The sequence below is a fragment of the Diabrotica virgifera genome, chromosome 2 (genome assembly GCF_917563875.1).
Source record: "Diabrotica virgifera virgifera chromosome 2, PGI_DIABVI_V3a".
Classification (NCBI taxonomy): Eukaryota; Metazoa; Arthropoda; class Insecta; order Coleoptera; family Chrysomelidae; genus Diabrotica; species Diabrotica virgifera.
In genome coordinates, this window is record NC_065444.1 from 263,216,497 (window position 1) to 263,233,852 (window position 17,356).

The following is a 17,356-nucleotide window of genomic DNA, read 5'->3' on the forward strand; positions in this document are numbered from 1 at the left end:
GGTAATGTTACGGTTGCTATCATAGACCGATTTTGTCAATTCCTTGGTATAAAAATTTGTAAGAGGTAGGTAATCCTCCGGTATCGAAATTTTTGCCAAGATAGGGACTGGCATCAATCATGTATTTGGAGAATGAATCGCAAAGCATAGCAATCTTTATGCCCGAACATCGACGGCTTACAGCTTATGTTACTATCGTTAACACTAAAGCGTCGTAATATTTACGACAGGATACCTAATTCACACACTTCCGCACAAAATTTAACTGACGTTTATACACCAATGTGTACCTACTAAAGAACTGTAGAACCTAAGTTCTTGGGATTTTGCATTGCTGAGAAATTTCGCAAAAAATAATTCAGCGTTGTATATGTTATGAGTATTAGTATTCTAGGATTAAAATAGTTTTTTTGCAAATTTTGCATATGGATCTAAAATTTATTCTGAAAATTTTTTTTTCCTTACCGTCTAATCTAACAAAAAATTTGAGTTGTGTTTGGACCCCCCTCAAGCACATTTCCTGGCTACATGCCTGCTTTACACCTTTACTAATAGGAGTTTATCTAGTTAAGTTGTTTCCAGTTTTAATGGTTCCTATAATATTTTTGTATTTTTGTAAAGTTGTTGTACTGCTTTTGTATTTTTTCTGCTTATTCCTTGTTTTTCCATTGCTACCCAAAGCATTGAAAGTGGTACACTATCATGTAAATTGTGTTCTTAATAGTAGAACAAACTGAGATGAGAAGGAGCTTGTAAACCCCAAAAATAATGTAGCATTATAAAAAATTTATAATTGTTCAATTACCCTTTCATTGCTGACAAAATATGCCTGGCCCAATCTGGGTGCTATCTCGATTTTTCGCTGCATTTACATTGTAGTGTCTTGGTCGAGATGGCCCTAGAATTGCTTCATCCATAATCTGAAAACTGATGTTATAAAAACACTTGTATCTACATACTCAATAGAAAGACAACTTGTTTCAATCAAAGTCAAACAAATACTAACCTCTAAACTCTAAACGAGTGGTGTGCATATCTGCACATACCTGGCAGTATTCATCACTCATGGCAGGCACCATCAGCATTCAAAGGGTTAAGCATTTTATCATGTATTTAGTATTTTTAAACTTTTAGGCAAGACTTTGATGAAGCTATTCCACATACACCAGAAGATGTTTCCAAAATTCAGTACAAACCTGCAAATGAAATATTTCACCATGCCCTTAAACTCTTATTCGTTTGGAAAAAAGAAAGAGACAAAGAGAGATTTGCTAAACTATGCCGATACTTAGTCGCCACTCTCAACAGTGATTCACTAAAAATTAGCTACGTAGGAGTTGCATTTAACAAGCAAACAGTGATACGGTGGATATCTCACATGAATGAGATTTTATGGAACTGTTGTGGATATTTAAATGATCTCAAACCCGAATTGTCGGGCGATATGAAAAGTATTGTAATGTATTTACATTTATTAGTTTCTTTTACAAGCACTAACACTTGGGTAGTTCTAAAAAATAAGAATATGGAGATGTTTTGGTCTGGAATGAATCAGCTATGTGCCAACTTAATGGGACAGCTCTTCCACAAAGGGTTTTATCTGGTATTAAAGGTACAGTCATATATTTTACTTATACAAAATATTTTAATAACATAAGACTATTATCTACTTACAAAATATCAAATTCACCATCTACACACAGCGCAAAATTAACGGAACACCTTAAAAATGGGACATGTTAGATGTCTCGAATTTTCTAAACCTCTTGTCCGATTTGAGTGATTTGTTTAGTATGTTATAGCCTTATTATGTAAGAAAATCCATGTAATGATATTGTTGCTAGACAGGTAAGTGTCATTTTATACCGGGTGTAACAATCATACTTTGTTTTTTCTTAAAGTTCAGAACACCCTGTGGAACATTCTAGCACATATAAAATGTTTAAATTAAAACTCAGTTGTAGCCCTAGGCTTTATTAACATTTTCTTTTTGATTCATTTGCTTATATTGAATAATAAAAAAAAAGAATGTGTGTGTACTTTGTATGCATGTAAGAAGTTATACTTCTATTATTATGATTTCAACGAAATTAATATACTTTAAACAGTTTATTTATATTTTATTTAAATATTAAACTAATTTTAATGCTTACTACTTTTTAAAAATTTTTATTAAAACAATACCAAAAATTAAAAAAATAAAAGAATAAAACACACACAAACACATTGAGAAATGCCACAAATGATTTCTGAACAATAATTGTTGGAAAAATCACTGAAATCGGACAACAGGTTTAGGAAATTCGAGACATCTAATATGTCTCATTTTTAAGGTGTTCCATTAATTTTGCCACTGTGTGTATCTCTTCTTGTCAGCATTTTCCTGTTAGTTCAGACTCGACCATCATCCTGTCCAACCTTTTCTGGTTCATCCTCTCTAGTGGTACATTTTACTTTACTTTTCTCTTGTTTACTTTTTACTATTATTATTCTACATATACAGGGTGAGTTTTTAATGTGACATTGGTTGATAATTCTATTATGGTGCAGAATCCAAAAAGTTATTTACAACAAATGTGGGCAATGATATCGTCCAGGCTTGGAAAATGAAATCATGGCAATTCGCACTTTTGATCCCACTGCTCTCAAATTGTTTAACCAGGAGATGCGTCTTCTTCCAAGACTCCTTCGATCCTGTATTCTTCCTTGTATTATTAATTTCAACTAGTTATGACACTCGTCCATCATGGCATGTCCCAGACATTGCAGTTTTCTAACTTCAATTGTATTTAAAACCCCTTTATCTTTTCCCATATCCTTCTCATTTCTTTCCAATATCCTTCTGTAGACCCATAACTCGAAAGCTTCTAATCTGTCCGAAACGTCTTTCTTTAATGTCCAAGCCTCTAACCCATAAAATAATACGGAGAACACATAGCATCTCAGAAGTCTTATCTTTAAAGAAATTGTAATGTCCCTGCTACAGAATACCTTTTTCAGTTTGTTGAAAGCGTTTCTTGCCTGTCCTATTCTTGCTTTAATCTCTTCTGTGTACTGGTTAGTTTCATTAATTATTGTACCCAGATATTTGCATTATTCAACTTTTTTAATTTGTTCTCCATGTATTGTTATGCTTTCTCGGCGCTGTTGAACTTTTGTAATTACCATAAATTGTGTCTTTTTGTGTTTAGGAACAGTCTGTTTTCTCCGGTGGCTTCTATCACTCTGTCAACCATTTGTCGAATAGTGTCGTTAGTGTTTAATCTCAAATATTCATCATTCATATCCGATATTAAACAGTATATATTTATCACCCCTTATATCACATGAACCAATTTGTTATTATATTTACACATGTGCGGGTTACTAATTTTGTTTAATTGTTGCAAATCATAAACAATATTTTTGGCAATGGACACTAATTTTGCTGACTAAATAAAAACCTTTGTTTGAAAGTCGTTTGGGCCATGACCCAATTTATCCTGCAGCTAAAAAAGAGCATGCATTAGAATCATTCACCAGAGTCAACTCAACGAGGCAAGATGTGCCTTTAAATATATTCCTTCGATGAACTTCGACGAGTCAACATGTAGCATCATCATAGAAGTCTCAGTTCAAACTTCATACGAAGTGTATCAGTAAAGTAACGTCTCCCGGGAAACCTAGTGTCAGTTTACATAAATAAATGATCTACTTGCATTTGGTGTTTCACTAAAAGGCGATAGATCTACAGCTGAGCTCGAAGATTATACAGTTAGCGAACTGTATATTATTGATTGGTCTGCCATTTACTTTTATATACGAATTATACCCTGTATAGCAGTGTGACAATTCATATAGTAAGAACAAGAATTATGAGAGAAATCTAAATATTAGAAAATAATATACAGGATATCCTATTTAAAAATTTTATGCTTTACAACTTTGATCAGTGGCGGTTTCTCCATAAGTGCACATGTGCACGTGAACCCCCTAACATTATTTTCACACCAACATTCATATATGTAATATTTATCATTCTATAAATAACGTTTTAATCTACAGTCAAAATCGTTTACAACGACACCGGCTATAACGTACAATCGGATACAACGAACAAAATAGTAGGACCCGTAAAATGACATATACAAAACGCATTTATATTGCTTATAACGAACAAATCGGTTAAAGCGAACATATTTCTTGGAACAATGGCAGTTGAAATATTGGTTACAACATACATATCTGTACCTCGGCAAGATACAACATCCATTTTTTTTTCAATTATGACCGTTTTACACACTATATTAATAAACAATTAATAATATAATAAATAATATAAATAACAAATGCATGATTTAAATGACAATAGATACAATGTTATAATATAATATTGTTTTCACATCGAATAACACTTTTTGTTGGAAAAAGTTTAAAATTGCTTTAAAATTTACTGTAAAGTTATGAAAATGGGCATTGTATTGTTGTATCTCTCCAAGGTACTGATATTGCCAAGAAATGGAAAGGAAGGTTTTATTAATTTATGATTATGATGGTATTATGTACATCCGGGCTGGATCCAATTGTAAGTCCTTTAAACACTAATTAGACCTCCTAGGCGGCTCCATGGTATCATAAGATTTTGTTTACATTATTCCACCATTTGACCCAAGACGCCAAATGGTGTGATTTATATTATTTGGGGTTTTTAAAAATAAATAGTGTATGTATGCCTACATTTTTATAATACGAAAATGAGAACCCGTTATATTATGAGTATTGTTTATTGACTACCTGTACTCATTCCAATACATATTATTATATGTATCTATGTATGTACATATTTAGATTTACATAAGTACAATAAACACATATGTTAAATATTATGTATAATATGTTATAACATATTATAGGTATAGATTAAGTTACACATTTTTGCATCAAAAACTCACAACGAGCTGACTGTTGCTACCAGTGTAATATCGTTTATAGCAACCTGTTCGTTATAACATATATGTATAACCGCTTACAGAGAACACTGGCTACAGCGTACAAAAACCACCAGTCCCCTGAAGTTCGCTATAAACGGTTTTGACTGTAATTATACAGTAATTGAAATTCGAAATAACAGATCCAAGGAGTTTATAAGTATCTAATAGGTAACATTTAATTATTTTTATTCTATTTCAAAGGAGAAAGTTCACGGATGCGAGGCCTTAGACAGAACCCCGTGTTCACCGCTCTCACAGTGGTTCCTATCCCAATGACTTTTCATACGACAAAATACAACTCACCACCCGCCCTGCTACCCGCTATAGCCCACAAGTTTAGATGGCCACAGGATCACAAGTTGGATGTGATCTTATGGCATGATCGTTGGTGTTTTCAACGTGCACGGCACACGTATGTTTAAATTTTGCTTTCATGAAGTTCGAATTTCGGAACTATATTAAGAATGGAAGGATTTGTGGGCGTAAATGTTAGCGTGGAATATTTAAAATCAATTAAATTTTCTTCATTATATTTAGAAGAAAAATTAAAAATGCCGAAACCAAATTTGTTAATTAAGAATGTACCAAAGTGCAAACGTCGGGATTATAAATGATTATTTAAAATGGAGATTTGTGTAAAAACTTACAAATTGTGTAGGTGTGAAGCACATATTTGGAGAAGAGGAAGAATAATGAATAAAATAGAAGATACGATTTTAACTATCCAGTTGATTGGAATTCTCCAATTATGTACTTGTTACGATGCCAGTGACAACTGCAGAAACAGAACGATGTCTCTCTGCATTGAAACGTATCAAAACTTTCCTTAGAATAGCTATGGGCCAGGATCGATTAACTGCACTCGCAATGTTTTCAATAAAAAAAAATGATTCAAGAAATTCCAAATTTTACTGAATTTGTTTGTGAATAATTTATCTAAAAAATAACAGGCGACTGACTTTCGTTACAAAACTTGCTTGTAACATTTAAACACTAAATTATAATTTTAAGTCAATAAAATACATTATTTATTGTAATTTTTAATAAGGTCCTTGATTTTTACAATTTGAAGACACTCAAAAACCTTTACCTACGGAAATAGGGTCTCAAGGTCTTTTTATATGTTAACATTATGTGTGCACCCCCAATATTTTACACCAGGCGCCGCCACTGACTTTGATTGACCAATGTCACACTAAAACGACATACCATGTATATGGTATAGGATCATTTTTTCGCTTATTTCATTGTAAATTACAAAATTACATTAGAGTTTTAATTAAATCATTGTTTTGTTATTTAAATAGGTACCTACTATATTTATAATATAATACTTTATTTCAGAATCTACTTTTGAGGGGTCTAGCCAGAACAAAGATATCATTTAAACATGTATCTTTATCAGCAATACTGACTCTTTCTTTGAGACCGTTAGTTGCAGCCAACTATTCAGACAAACTAATGACGATATTTTTGATAAATATTTTTTCTGTTCCTGGTTTGGTGAAACATCTTCAGAACTTGTCGTCAGAGGTAAGTTATATACGGGGTGTTTCAGGAAAAGATAACACCGTCTCTAGGATAGGTAAAAAACTGAAAAATAATTGGGGTTTGCTTAGTAAAAACTTATTGACCAAAACCTTTATTGGGGTTTGCTTGGGGAAGATTATTAATAGTCAATATTAGCAGTATTTGTATTTCAGTGCATATCTACACTAGGCAACCACAAGATATTTCCAAGGAGTTTGGAATTACTTTCTAGTCAGCAATCTATGAGAATAGTTTTTAATACTTTAGAAGGAAGCTATGCATTATGTTTACTGGCAAATTTAATCCAGATGGCATACATAGAAAGAAATAGTACCCTAAGGGAATTGTGTTTTCCAACATTTACAGTAAGTAGAAATATGTTTTAATAATATTTTTGTATTAAAAATTTAATTTTAACTATGTTCCGCTCAATTGAGGTGGAATACTATGAAAATTATGAGAAACTTGTTGTTGAGATAATAATACATACTATCACAACATGACGTTCATAAAGAACGTCCTAAAAAAGGATTTTTTTTTACTATGTCCTACTATCTTTTACTATGTTTTTACTATGATTTAATTTTAACTATGTTCCGCTCAATTGAGGTGGAATACTATGAAAATTATGTGAAACTTGTTGTTGAGATAATAATACTATCACAACATGACGTTCATAAAGAACGTCCTAAAAAGAGAGAGACTGTATCTACAGCTATTATACAGGCTGTTTCATTGGGAAACGAAAATACTTTAATGGTGAATAGAGGTCACTGAGGCCGTTCTAGGTATACTAAATTTTTTGCCCTACCGACTTTTATATCCGAGTTACAGGGTGTTTTATCGATTGTGCTCATTTATTTCTTAAGCCATAACTTTAGAACCACCCTGTATATTTTTTTAATATTTGGTACACATATATCTCATTCAAAATACAAACGACCGGCATACTAATCACAAGAAAAATCCAGGTCCGGATTAACAAAAAATTATAAAGTAATTGTGACCTTAAAACAACACCCCGTATATTGAAATTTTTAAAATCTGTTTGCATATTTGAAAAGAGCACAAAAAACGAAGTCTATTGGTTCTCTTCGATTCTTCGGCCAGACAATTTTTTGACTTTAATTTTGAAATTATATATTTAATTTTTTAAGAACTCAACATTAAAAAGCAGGTATTATTAACTTTTAATTATAAATTATTAAAGTTATTGAATAAATACCTATTTTAAAATTAATCAATACTTATTTACACATTGGAAAGACCCAATTATTAATCACAAGAAAAATCCAGGTCCGGATTAACAAAAAAACATAAAGTAATAGTGACCTTGAAACAACACCCTGTATATTGACATTTTCAAAACTTGTTTGCACATTTGAAAAGACCTCAAAAATCCGAGTTTATCGGTTCACTTTGATTTTTTGTGCAATAATTTATTAATGTTGTTCTGAAGCTATTTTCTTGTGGCATTTTTACAATTTTAACTATTTATAATGGGAAATAAGCCACAATATTATTAAAAAATGTCACCGTTGCATGTGGTTGTCTTTTTAAAGACATATCACATGCTATGATTTTTTGTGACGGATATTCTTGAGTTGGGGTTGATTTCATGTAATCGAATGAACTATATTTCAGTAAAGTGGTCCCAGGAACGCAACTCATAAATATTGGCAATATCATTTTAAAGTCTTCTACTTTAAAATGTATCAATATGTATCTGAATTGCCGATATAAATGAGTCAAATTAAATAAATTATTAGAAGAATTTTTTTACTAAGCAACAACATTTTTGTTTATGTTAGTAGTATTTTGTATTTTGACAACGGCACCCGATTTGGGCGTCGAAACGTTAATAAAAATCATTTTTTAATAATATTGTGGCTTATTTCCCATTATAAATAGTTAAAATAATTTATTAACTTTAATTTTGAAATTAAATATATTCAAATTTTTAAGAACCCTGAAATTAATAAGCAGGTTTTTAAAGCACTTTTAATAATAAATCATTCAAGTTAATGAATAAATACTAATTTTAAAAATAATTAGTTATTTGCTGCGTTAGAAGGACTCACTTACTAATCACAAGAAAAATCCAGGTCCGTATTACCAACAAAATGCAAAGTAATTGTGACCTTGAAAAAACACCCCGTATATTGAAATTTTTAAAATACGTTTGCACACCTGAAGAGAGCACAAAACTAAGTTTAATGCCCGGATTTAATTTTTTGTGCAGACAATCTAATGACATTACTTTTAAGATTATATCGAAATTTTTATTATGAATTCTCAGAGTTCTTAAAAATTTCGACATAATTTCAAAATTAAATTCATTAAATTGTCTGGCCAAAAAAATTGAAGCGAACGATCAAACTTAGTTTTTTGTGCTCTTTTCATACCTATGTTCAAACGGATCTTGAAAATTTCAATATACAGGGTGTTGTTTCAAGGCTACAATTACTTTATATTGTTTTGTTAATCACAGAAATAAAATGCATGTTATGAAAAATAACTTTTTCCACCTACCTCTGCCGAAAGTATACTTTTCCGGACCTGATTGTAGGGAGCAAAGTTGTACTTTTCCTCCCTAGGGAGGAAAATATTTTTCCTCCCTAGGGAGGAAAAGTAAAAGTGACGTAATGGTATTTCATTCATGAAATATAACTTATTGACGCCCTGTACAATATCTATTTTCTATTACGTAAGTATTTATACATTTTAACGTTTATTTGAAAACACTCTGTATTTTGCAGAATGGTAAAAAACAGTAAATTGTTATTCTAATTTAACAATGTTTACATTAATAATTTGACTTATATTTGACAGTTGACAGTTATATTGTACCTACTTGTTAGTTTTAGTTCTAATACATTTTGTTGGTTAGTTACATAAATAAATTAAGTAAAAATTAAAAAATTACTTGTTATTTGAGGAAGGTGGAAAAACCATATGTATAACATGGGAGTAAAGTGCCTTTTCCTCCCTTGAATGATTACTGCCCTCCGCTACGCGTCGGGCAGTAAACTTCATTCTCGGGAGGAAAAGTAGCACTTTCCTCCCTTGTTATACAAATAGCTATTACTGTTTTGGTACTATACGATATAATTTTACATAAAAATTGCAGGTTGTTGTTACTGGATTATTGGAAAGCTGCCAGAACTATGTAGTTAGCAAACAATCTACACTAACTCATTGGCATCCTGTGTTAGGGTGGTTTGCGCAGCCTATGGACATGTTTTTGCTCACAGCTATACCTCATGTCAAAGAGCAATTGCATTACCTGTGGAACACCGAGATAATCCAAATACTTCTTGGTAAGTATCGTTACTTAATAACTTCCTGATTTTTTCCGCACAATATATTCTTGATAATATTCTTCTCGATATTCCATGACGAATGTTGGCGATCATCATGTCAATATTTACCTTATCTGCAGCAACCACGGAAAAGCTACAGATGTTTTGTTGAACCAGGCTCTGAGGTTCTTTAACCAGGAGGTTGTTCTTCCTGGACCTAGCTTTCCAAATATTTTTCCTTGCAGAATGGCTTGTAGGATGGCATATCTGGATTCATATGTTCAAAGTATTCTAACTTTTGAGATTTGGTGGTGGTCAGTAGGTACCTCTCGGTTCTTCTTCATTTTTTGAGAATCTCATAATTTGTGACTCGTTCAGTTCACGGGATCTTAAGTGTTCTCCGATATAGACATATCACAATTTCTTTCAATCTCCTGCACATATCTTCACCATATGTGCACGATTCAACACTATAAAAAAGGACAGAGAAGACGTAACATCGCAGAATTCTATGAAGAAAGGTATCTAATTAAATGTACCTAATTATAAATTTGTATCTAACTTTAAAATGTGAAGCTTTTTTCCTACATACTTATTTTGAACACCATGTATATACGATGCCATAAATATTGTAAACAGATCCAATAAATTGCAAGTAGTTTCTTTTATATGTTCAGTAAGATCATATGTTCAGTATAAGATCAGTAAGATTTATCTGTCATCTCGAAATGAAATCATTACTTTTCTTCTTCTTTAGTGCCAACTCCATTGTTGAAGGTTGGCTATAACCATTGCGAATTCGTCTCTTACTTCTGCTTTTCTTATAAGCGTCTGTGTGCAGAACGCTTCACCAGTTGTTGAATGGACCTGGTGAATATCTCTTGTCCTTCACACAACACGGGAACCAGCTTCTGTAATGGTTGAAAAATAGTGCAGCCGATATTTGAAACAATTGTGCATTTAATGATAGAAGTATATAATTTGGACCACATATAATGCACATATAAAGGATCAAATTTAGATATGAGGCCATCTCAGATTTTGCCTTTTACAAAAGTGGCGGGTATTCAAAACGGCGACTATACATTGTGACTAATAGCACGATAACTTTTGAACCAGGCTTCAGATTTCAACCAAATTTGGTATATAGGTTCTTTTTTTGATGTATAAGATCAAGGTCTTGAACCGGAAGAACCGGTTTACCAGAAGTTGTGTTTTTCGTGGTTTATATGTAAAATATGCCGTTTTTTTTTTCATTCTTTCACCCTGTATGTATTAATTTTCAAAAAGTTAATACCGCCATTAAAAAGAGCGTAAAAATTTTTTTAGAAAATATTTTTAACTTTTTAGTTATGTTAATTACCATTTAATAAATGCAAAACGTATCTTCACATGTACCTTTATGCGGCAGATTCGTGCAAATATAAGAATTATTGTGCATTTAATGGTAGAAGCATATAATTTGGACCACATACAGGGTGGGGCATTAGTGTGACAAAGTCCAATTACTCGTTTCTCGTAAGAGATACGAGAAAAAGTTATTTAGGTAAAAGTTGGGGCACACATAGTACCATAATTTAAAAATACTTTCAAATATACAGGGTCGTCCGTATTGACAGGGTGACACAAACTTATGTTTTTTTTAATGGAACACTCTGTATTTTTTTACATTTTTGGATTCTCCTCGATGTTTCCTTTCTTAAAATATATAGTTTTGTAATATTATACGAGGTAGTTTAAAAGATAATTACGTTTTTTTGTTAATTTCGTAGCAAAATCTACACCCTGTAGAATTTTAGTGATTTGATATCAAATTTTTATTTTATGTTCAAACGATTTTTAATATAGTCTACTATTGTTAAACATTAACAGTATAGCGAAATGTTTAATTTTAGTATACAGGGTGGGTCGAAACTCGGAATGAGTATTTTCTGAGTTTTCTTAAATGGAACACCCTGTATTTAAGTATTTTAAGGAAATGATATTTTATGGTACTTTTTTATTTCTTAAGCATTCCCTATACCTAAGTACTTTAATTTGTAAGTTATTCGTGATTCTTTAAGCCAAACATTAATTGTAAGAAAAATTACGTGAAATTTTATTAGGTGACTGTGAAAATATTTAATCAAAAATAATTTTTGGAAAAGAAAATACATCATAATCTAGTCTGATCCTTAATTTATTACTATTGGATGAAATATCCCAATAAATTCGTAGTTAAGGTTGTTGGTGCGCAAAATATTAATAAAAACATACAATATTCTACCTAGTCGGCTATGACACTAAATTTCCTTAAAAATTTGATATTATACTATTTTTATAGATCCAGTTGCTTCGCTACCATTACTAATATGTATTTTTCTTATGAGAAACTGATTAATAAAATTTTGGTGCTAGTGGAATATAACAAAATGTGCTACTAGCAATAAGAATTTTTCATCAGAAATTCCCTGATAGAAGACAACTAAGAAGAGAAACGATTAAAAATATACTAGAACGGTTTCAACGGACTGATCACTTAGATTATGATAAATCTGCTCGAATAAAAACTATTGTAAGTGAAGAAAACAGCAATTAAATGTAATCCTTAGTGTCACTGAGGATCTGCATATTAGTCAAATCGTTCTTACAATCTAAATATCTTGTCTGTTGAAACCGTTTTAGTACCCTTTCAAAAGTTTCTCTTTTTGCTTGTCGTCTATCAGGTAATTGCTGATGATACATTTTTATTGCAAGTAGCTCATTTTTGTTATACTCTCCTAGCACAAAGCCATTTTAATCCGTTCCTCATTAGAAAAATTAATATTAGTAATGGTATCAAATCAACTGGAACTATATAAATAGTGTAATGTCAAACGTTTAAGCAAATTTTGTGTCATAGCCAACTAGGCAGAATGTTTGATTCATATTTTAAGCACCAACAACCTTAACTACGAATGTATTTGGATATCTCATCCAATATTAATAAATTAAGGATCATGCTAGATTATTATGTATTTTTTTTTTTCGAAAAATTACTTTTGATTGGATATTTTCACGGCTACCTAATGAAATTTTACGTAATTTTTGTTGCAATTAATGTTTGCTTAAAGAATGACGAATAACTTAGAAATTAAAGCACTTAGGTATAGGGAATGCTTAAGAAATAAAAAAGTACCATAAAATATAATTTAATTACAATACTAAAATACAGGGTGTTCCATTTAAGAAAACTCAGAAAATACTCATTCCGAGTTTCGACCCACCCTGTATACTAAAATTAAACATTTCGCTATACTATTAATGATTAACAGTAGTAGACTATACTAAAAATCGTTTAAATGCAAATAGAAAATTTGATGTCAAATCACTACAATTCTACAGGGTGTAGATTTTGCTACGAAATTAACAAAAAAACGTAATTAACTTTTAAACTACCTCGTATAATATTACAAAACCATATATTTTAAGAAAGGAAACATCGAGGAGAATCCAAAAATGTAAAAATATACAGGGTATCCCATTTAAAAAAACATAAGTTGGTGTCACCCTGTCAATACGGACGCCCCTGTATATTTGAAAATATTTTTAAAATATGACACTATGTGTGCCCCAACTTTTACCTAAATAACTTTTTTTCCTATTTCTTACAACAAACGAGTAATTGGACTTTGTCACACTAATGCCCCACCCTGTATACTACACATATAAAGGTTCAAATTTAGATACGAGGCCATCTCCGTTTTTGTTCCTTTTACAAAAATGGCGGGCATTCAAAATGGCGACTATACATATGTGACTAATAGCACGATAACTTTTGAACGAGACGTCAGATTTTAACCAAATTTGGTATATAGGATCTTTTTTTGATGAATAATATCGAGGTCTTGAACCGGAAGAATTGGTTTACCAGAATTTGTGTTTTTACTGTTTTTTTATGTAAAAATATGTTGTTTCTTTTTCAATTCTTTCACCCTGTATATATAAATTTTTCAAAAAGGTAATACCGCCATTGAAAAGAGTGTAAATATATTTTTTAGGAAATATTTTGAACTTTTTAGTTGTGTTAGTTACCATTTAATAAATGCACAACGTATGTTCACATGTACCTATGGGCGGCAGATTCGTTTTGAATGCCCGCCATTTTTGTAAAAGACTAAATCTGAGATGGCCTCATATCTAAATTTGAATCTTTGTATGTGTAGTATGTGTGGTCCAAACTATATGCTTCTACCATTAAATGCACAATAATTCTTATATTATTATTTGCACGAATTTGCGCACATAGGTACCTACATGTGAAGATACGTTATGCATTTATTAACTGGTAATTAATATAACTAAAGAGTTCAAAATATTTCCTAAAAAATATTTTTACGCTCTTTTCAACGCAGGTATTACCTTTTTGAAAAATTAATATATACAGGGTGAAAGAACTGAAAAAGAAACAACATATTTTACATAAAAAAAAACAGTAAAAACACAAATTTTGGTGAACCGATTCTTCCGAATGCCCGCCATTTTTGTAAAAGGAACAAAAACTGAGATGGCCTCGGATCTAAATTTGAACCTATATATATGTGTAGTATATGTGGTCCAAATTATATGCTTCTACCATTAAATGCACAATAATTCTTATAATATTTGCACGAATCTGCGCATATAGGTACATGTGAAGATACGTTTTGCATTTATTAAATGGGAATGAACATATTTAAAAAGTTCAAAATATTTCCTAAAAAATATTTATACGCTCTTTTTAATGGTCGTATTAACATTTTAAAAAATTAATACATATAGGGTGAAAGAATTGAAAAAAAAACAACATATTTTTACATAAAAATCAGGAAAAACCTAACTTCTGGTAAACCTATTCTTCCGGTACAAGACCTCGATCTTTTACATAAAAAAAAGAACCTATACACCAAATTTGGTTGAAATCTGAAGTCTCGTTCAAAAGTTATCGTGCTATTAGTCACATATGTATAGTCGCCATTTTGAATCCCCGCCATTTTTGTAAAAGGCAAAATTGAGGTGGCCTCCAATCTAAATTTGAACCTTCATATGTGTAGTATATGTGGTCCAAATTATATGCTTCTATCATTAAATGCACAATTCTTATAATATTTTGCACGAATCTGCCGCACTAAAAGTGGACTCTGATTTTCTTTTGTCGAGTCGAAGCAAGGTGTAATTCGGAGTTGAAATAAGTAATAAAACGTGTAGGGTGATTATTTTATCTCGGTAACACAAAACACTATTGACAATCACTGTACAATAATAACAACTATTACTGAGTTTAATACAAAACACATATACATTTTTTGCTATGTACTGAGAAATTGTGAATAAAGTGAGCCGCGATTATGAGAGTCAAGCCAATGAGTAATAATGAGAGAGAGATAAATAATTCGCGTGAACAACCGTGTAGTAATAATGAGAAATGTGAACTGTGAATTAAGAATGTATTGTCATTCGGGATATTACATTCTGAGTTATGCTAAACGCGACCGATAGCTCTGAGGCTGACTGGTAACTAACTGAAAAACTGAACTGACTGAGAGCATTAGAATTCTTCTTTCTTTCGGCTTTTGCAACAAGAGGGGAGATCAATTTATCAAACTTCTATGCGCCTCTAACTCAAATTTTAGAGTAAACAAATACTTCTAATGCGGTCCGGTACGACAAAGAGCTTTTATTAATTTTGAAAAACATAAAAATGCAACAGCGAGACCACTTGAGTTTCCAATTCCAACCATAGCGATCCACACATGATAAATTTAGGATATAAAACTGTTTTTATGTCGGCTGAAACTGTGAGAAATAATCTTAGAATCTATTGTTTTTATAGCGCAACTATCATTGAATAAAAGACTCCGGCAGGACCAACGTAAATGCGGTATTAATATAATGGATTTTTCTCGTACTCGAGTTACTTGGAATCTGCAAAAAGGGCAGATGTGTGTTCATTTTGAAAAATAGTCATATATGCGATATATTGAGATCGTATAAGCAAAAAATTATAAATATCGATATGTTATAAGATTCATAACACGTCTGCGTGATTAACCCGATTCAGTCGCGAATGTTTTTCAACCAGGATATTTGTCTAAAATGATCGGTCCATGGTATTTTCAAAATTCTCCTAAACACATCTCAAAAGCTTCCAGCTTTCTCATTAAGTCAACATTAACATTCCATGCTAATGCCATACCTCATTGCTTTTAACGGGCTGAATGAGTAGGACTTTCTTTTAAATGCTCAATGGTTTTTGACATGGTTCGTACAGATATACATAAATGACAAGTATTTCGGTGGTGATATGCTTGTATTGGCTAACAAGTAAAATAATTTCTTCTTTTTATAGGTGATCCGTTGTCAACATTAGTCGCTGATACAGAGCCTCCCGTGCAGATTATGAGCCCTACCCAGATGAGTGTAGGCGGAACAAGTTTTTTTAAAAAAGTATTAGAGAGCAAAGGTACGAAGCCAGCGATTCAGAAAACCTACAGAGCTTTGGGCAGTCCCGAAGTCCACAGGATCGTGTTGATATGTTCGCTGTATCATACCGCACTGAACACTCTAACGCAGCTGCAACTCGATATTTTAACGGGTAAGTTTTTAAATTATATTCGTTATTCCTGACGACATTTTTAGCATAATCTAAACCAACTTTTTAACGTCAACTGATTTGACGAGCTAAAAAAATTCTTTTAACGTTGTAACAAACTAACTTCTTACACTACGCCCCTGGAGGGTGACTGTAATATTATGATTGTCAAACCCCAACACATGGCCTCTCAGATCGCGGTACCTACATGATCCAATGGCTGCACATGGATTCGCTCCCGGCTTCAGGTAGGAAGACCTAACCCTTCGGTCATAACTTAACTTTCGGGTATGAGTTTCGGAGCGAACTCGTGTACAATAAAAGTGGTTTTATAGGGGTTGGGAGCGAACCCATGTGCGCCGGATCCAATGCCCTGATTTTGTGTGGTTCGAATGTTTTGTTTATATTTTAATATTTGCAGATGTGAGTAGAACACACATACCTACAGTATTATATTAGCTTTTGCTTTTATTTAGTTAACGATCAACCTTTGTATAGAAAACACGAAATACACAGCTCCATCCCATATCGTAATTTTCATTGTAAAAAACCCTAAGCCCTCTGATATTAATTATTATTAGTAACATCGCATTATTTATTCGGCTATCCAACGTATATTATGTTAAAACATTTATTATTTTTTAAGCTTGTTTTAAATGTAGTTTAGGTAAGTTGTACAGAAAAAAGTTTTGAATACTTTGTATAAACATTTTTTTAACTGATATTTTTCGGTTTTTATATTACATTTTTGATCTTTCTTAATTTTCTCAAAAAGAAGTTTATCTCATTTTTAAAGTAAAATAATTTAGTGCATTTTAAAGAATACGTCTTAAGATTAAAAAAACACCTGTGATAGAATTCTAATATATCTGTTTCAACTTGAGTAATATCCTCTTAAAGTGGTATGGTCTAAAGTCTAAGAGCTAGCAACGTTTTCGAGAAATCATTTTAAGACGGCTGATTCT

At 31.8% G+C, this 17,356-nt stretch overlaps 1 protein-coding gene across 2 annotated transcripts in view; it reads left to right on the plus strand.

The window, feature by feature from the left end:
* Positions 1-17,356, plus strand: part of LOC114333656 (ubiquitin-protein ligase E3B) — a 144,651-nt gene that overhangs the window by 2,098 nt on the left and 125,197 nt on the right. For both annotated transcript variants that reach the window (XM_028283592.2, XM_028283591.2), the window contains exons 2-6: positions 1,135-1,612; positions 6,315-6,503; positions 6,674-6,865; positions 9,631-9,820; positions 16,149-16,394. In XM_028283592.2, the coding sequence (XP_028139393.1) occupies positions 1,135-1,612; positions 6,315-6,503; positions 6,674-6,865; positions 9,631-9,820; positions 16,149-16,394 (1,295 nt within the window). The remainder of the gene's footprint in view (positions 1-1,134; positions 1,613-6,314; positions 6,504-6,673; positions 6,866-9,630; positions 9,821-16,148; positions 16,395-17,356) is intronic.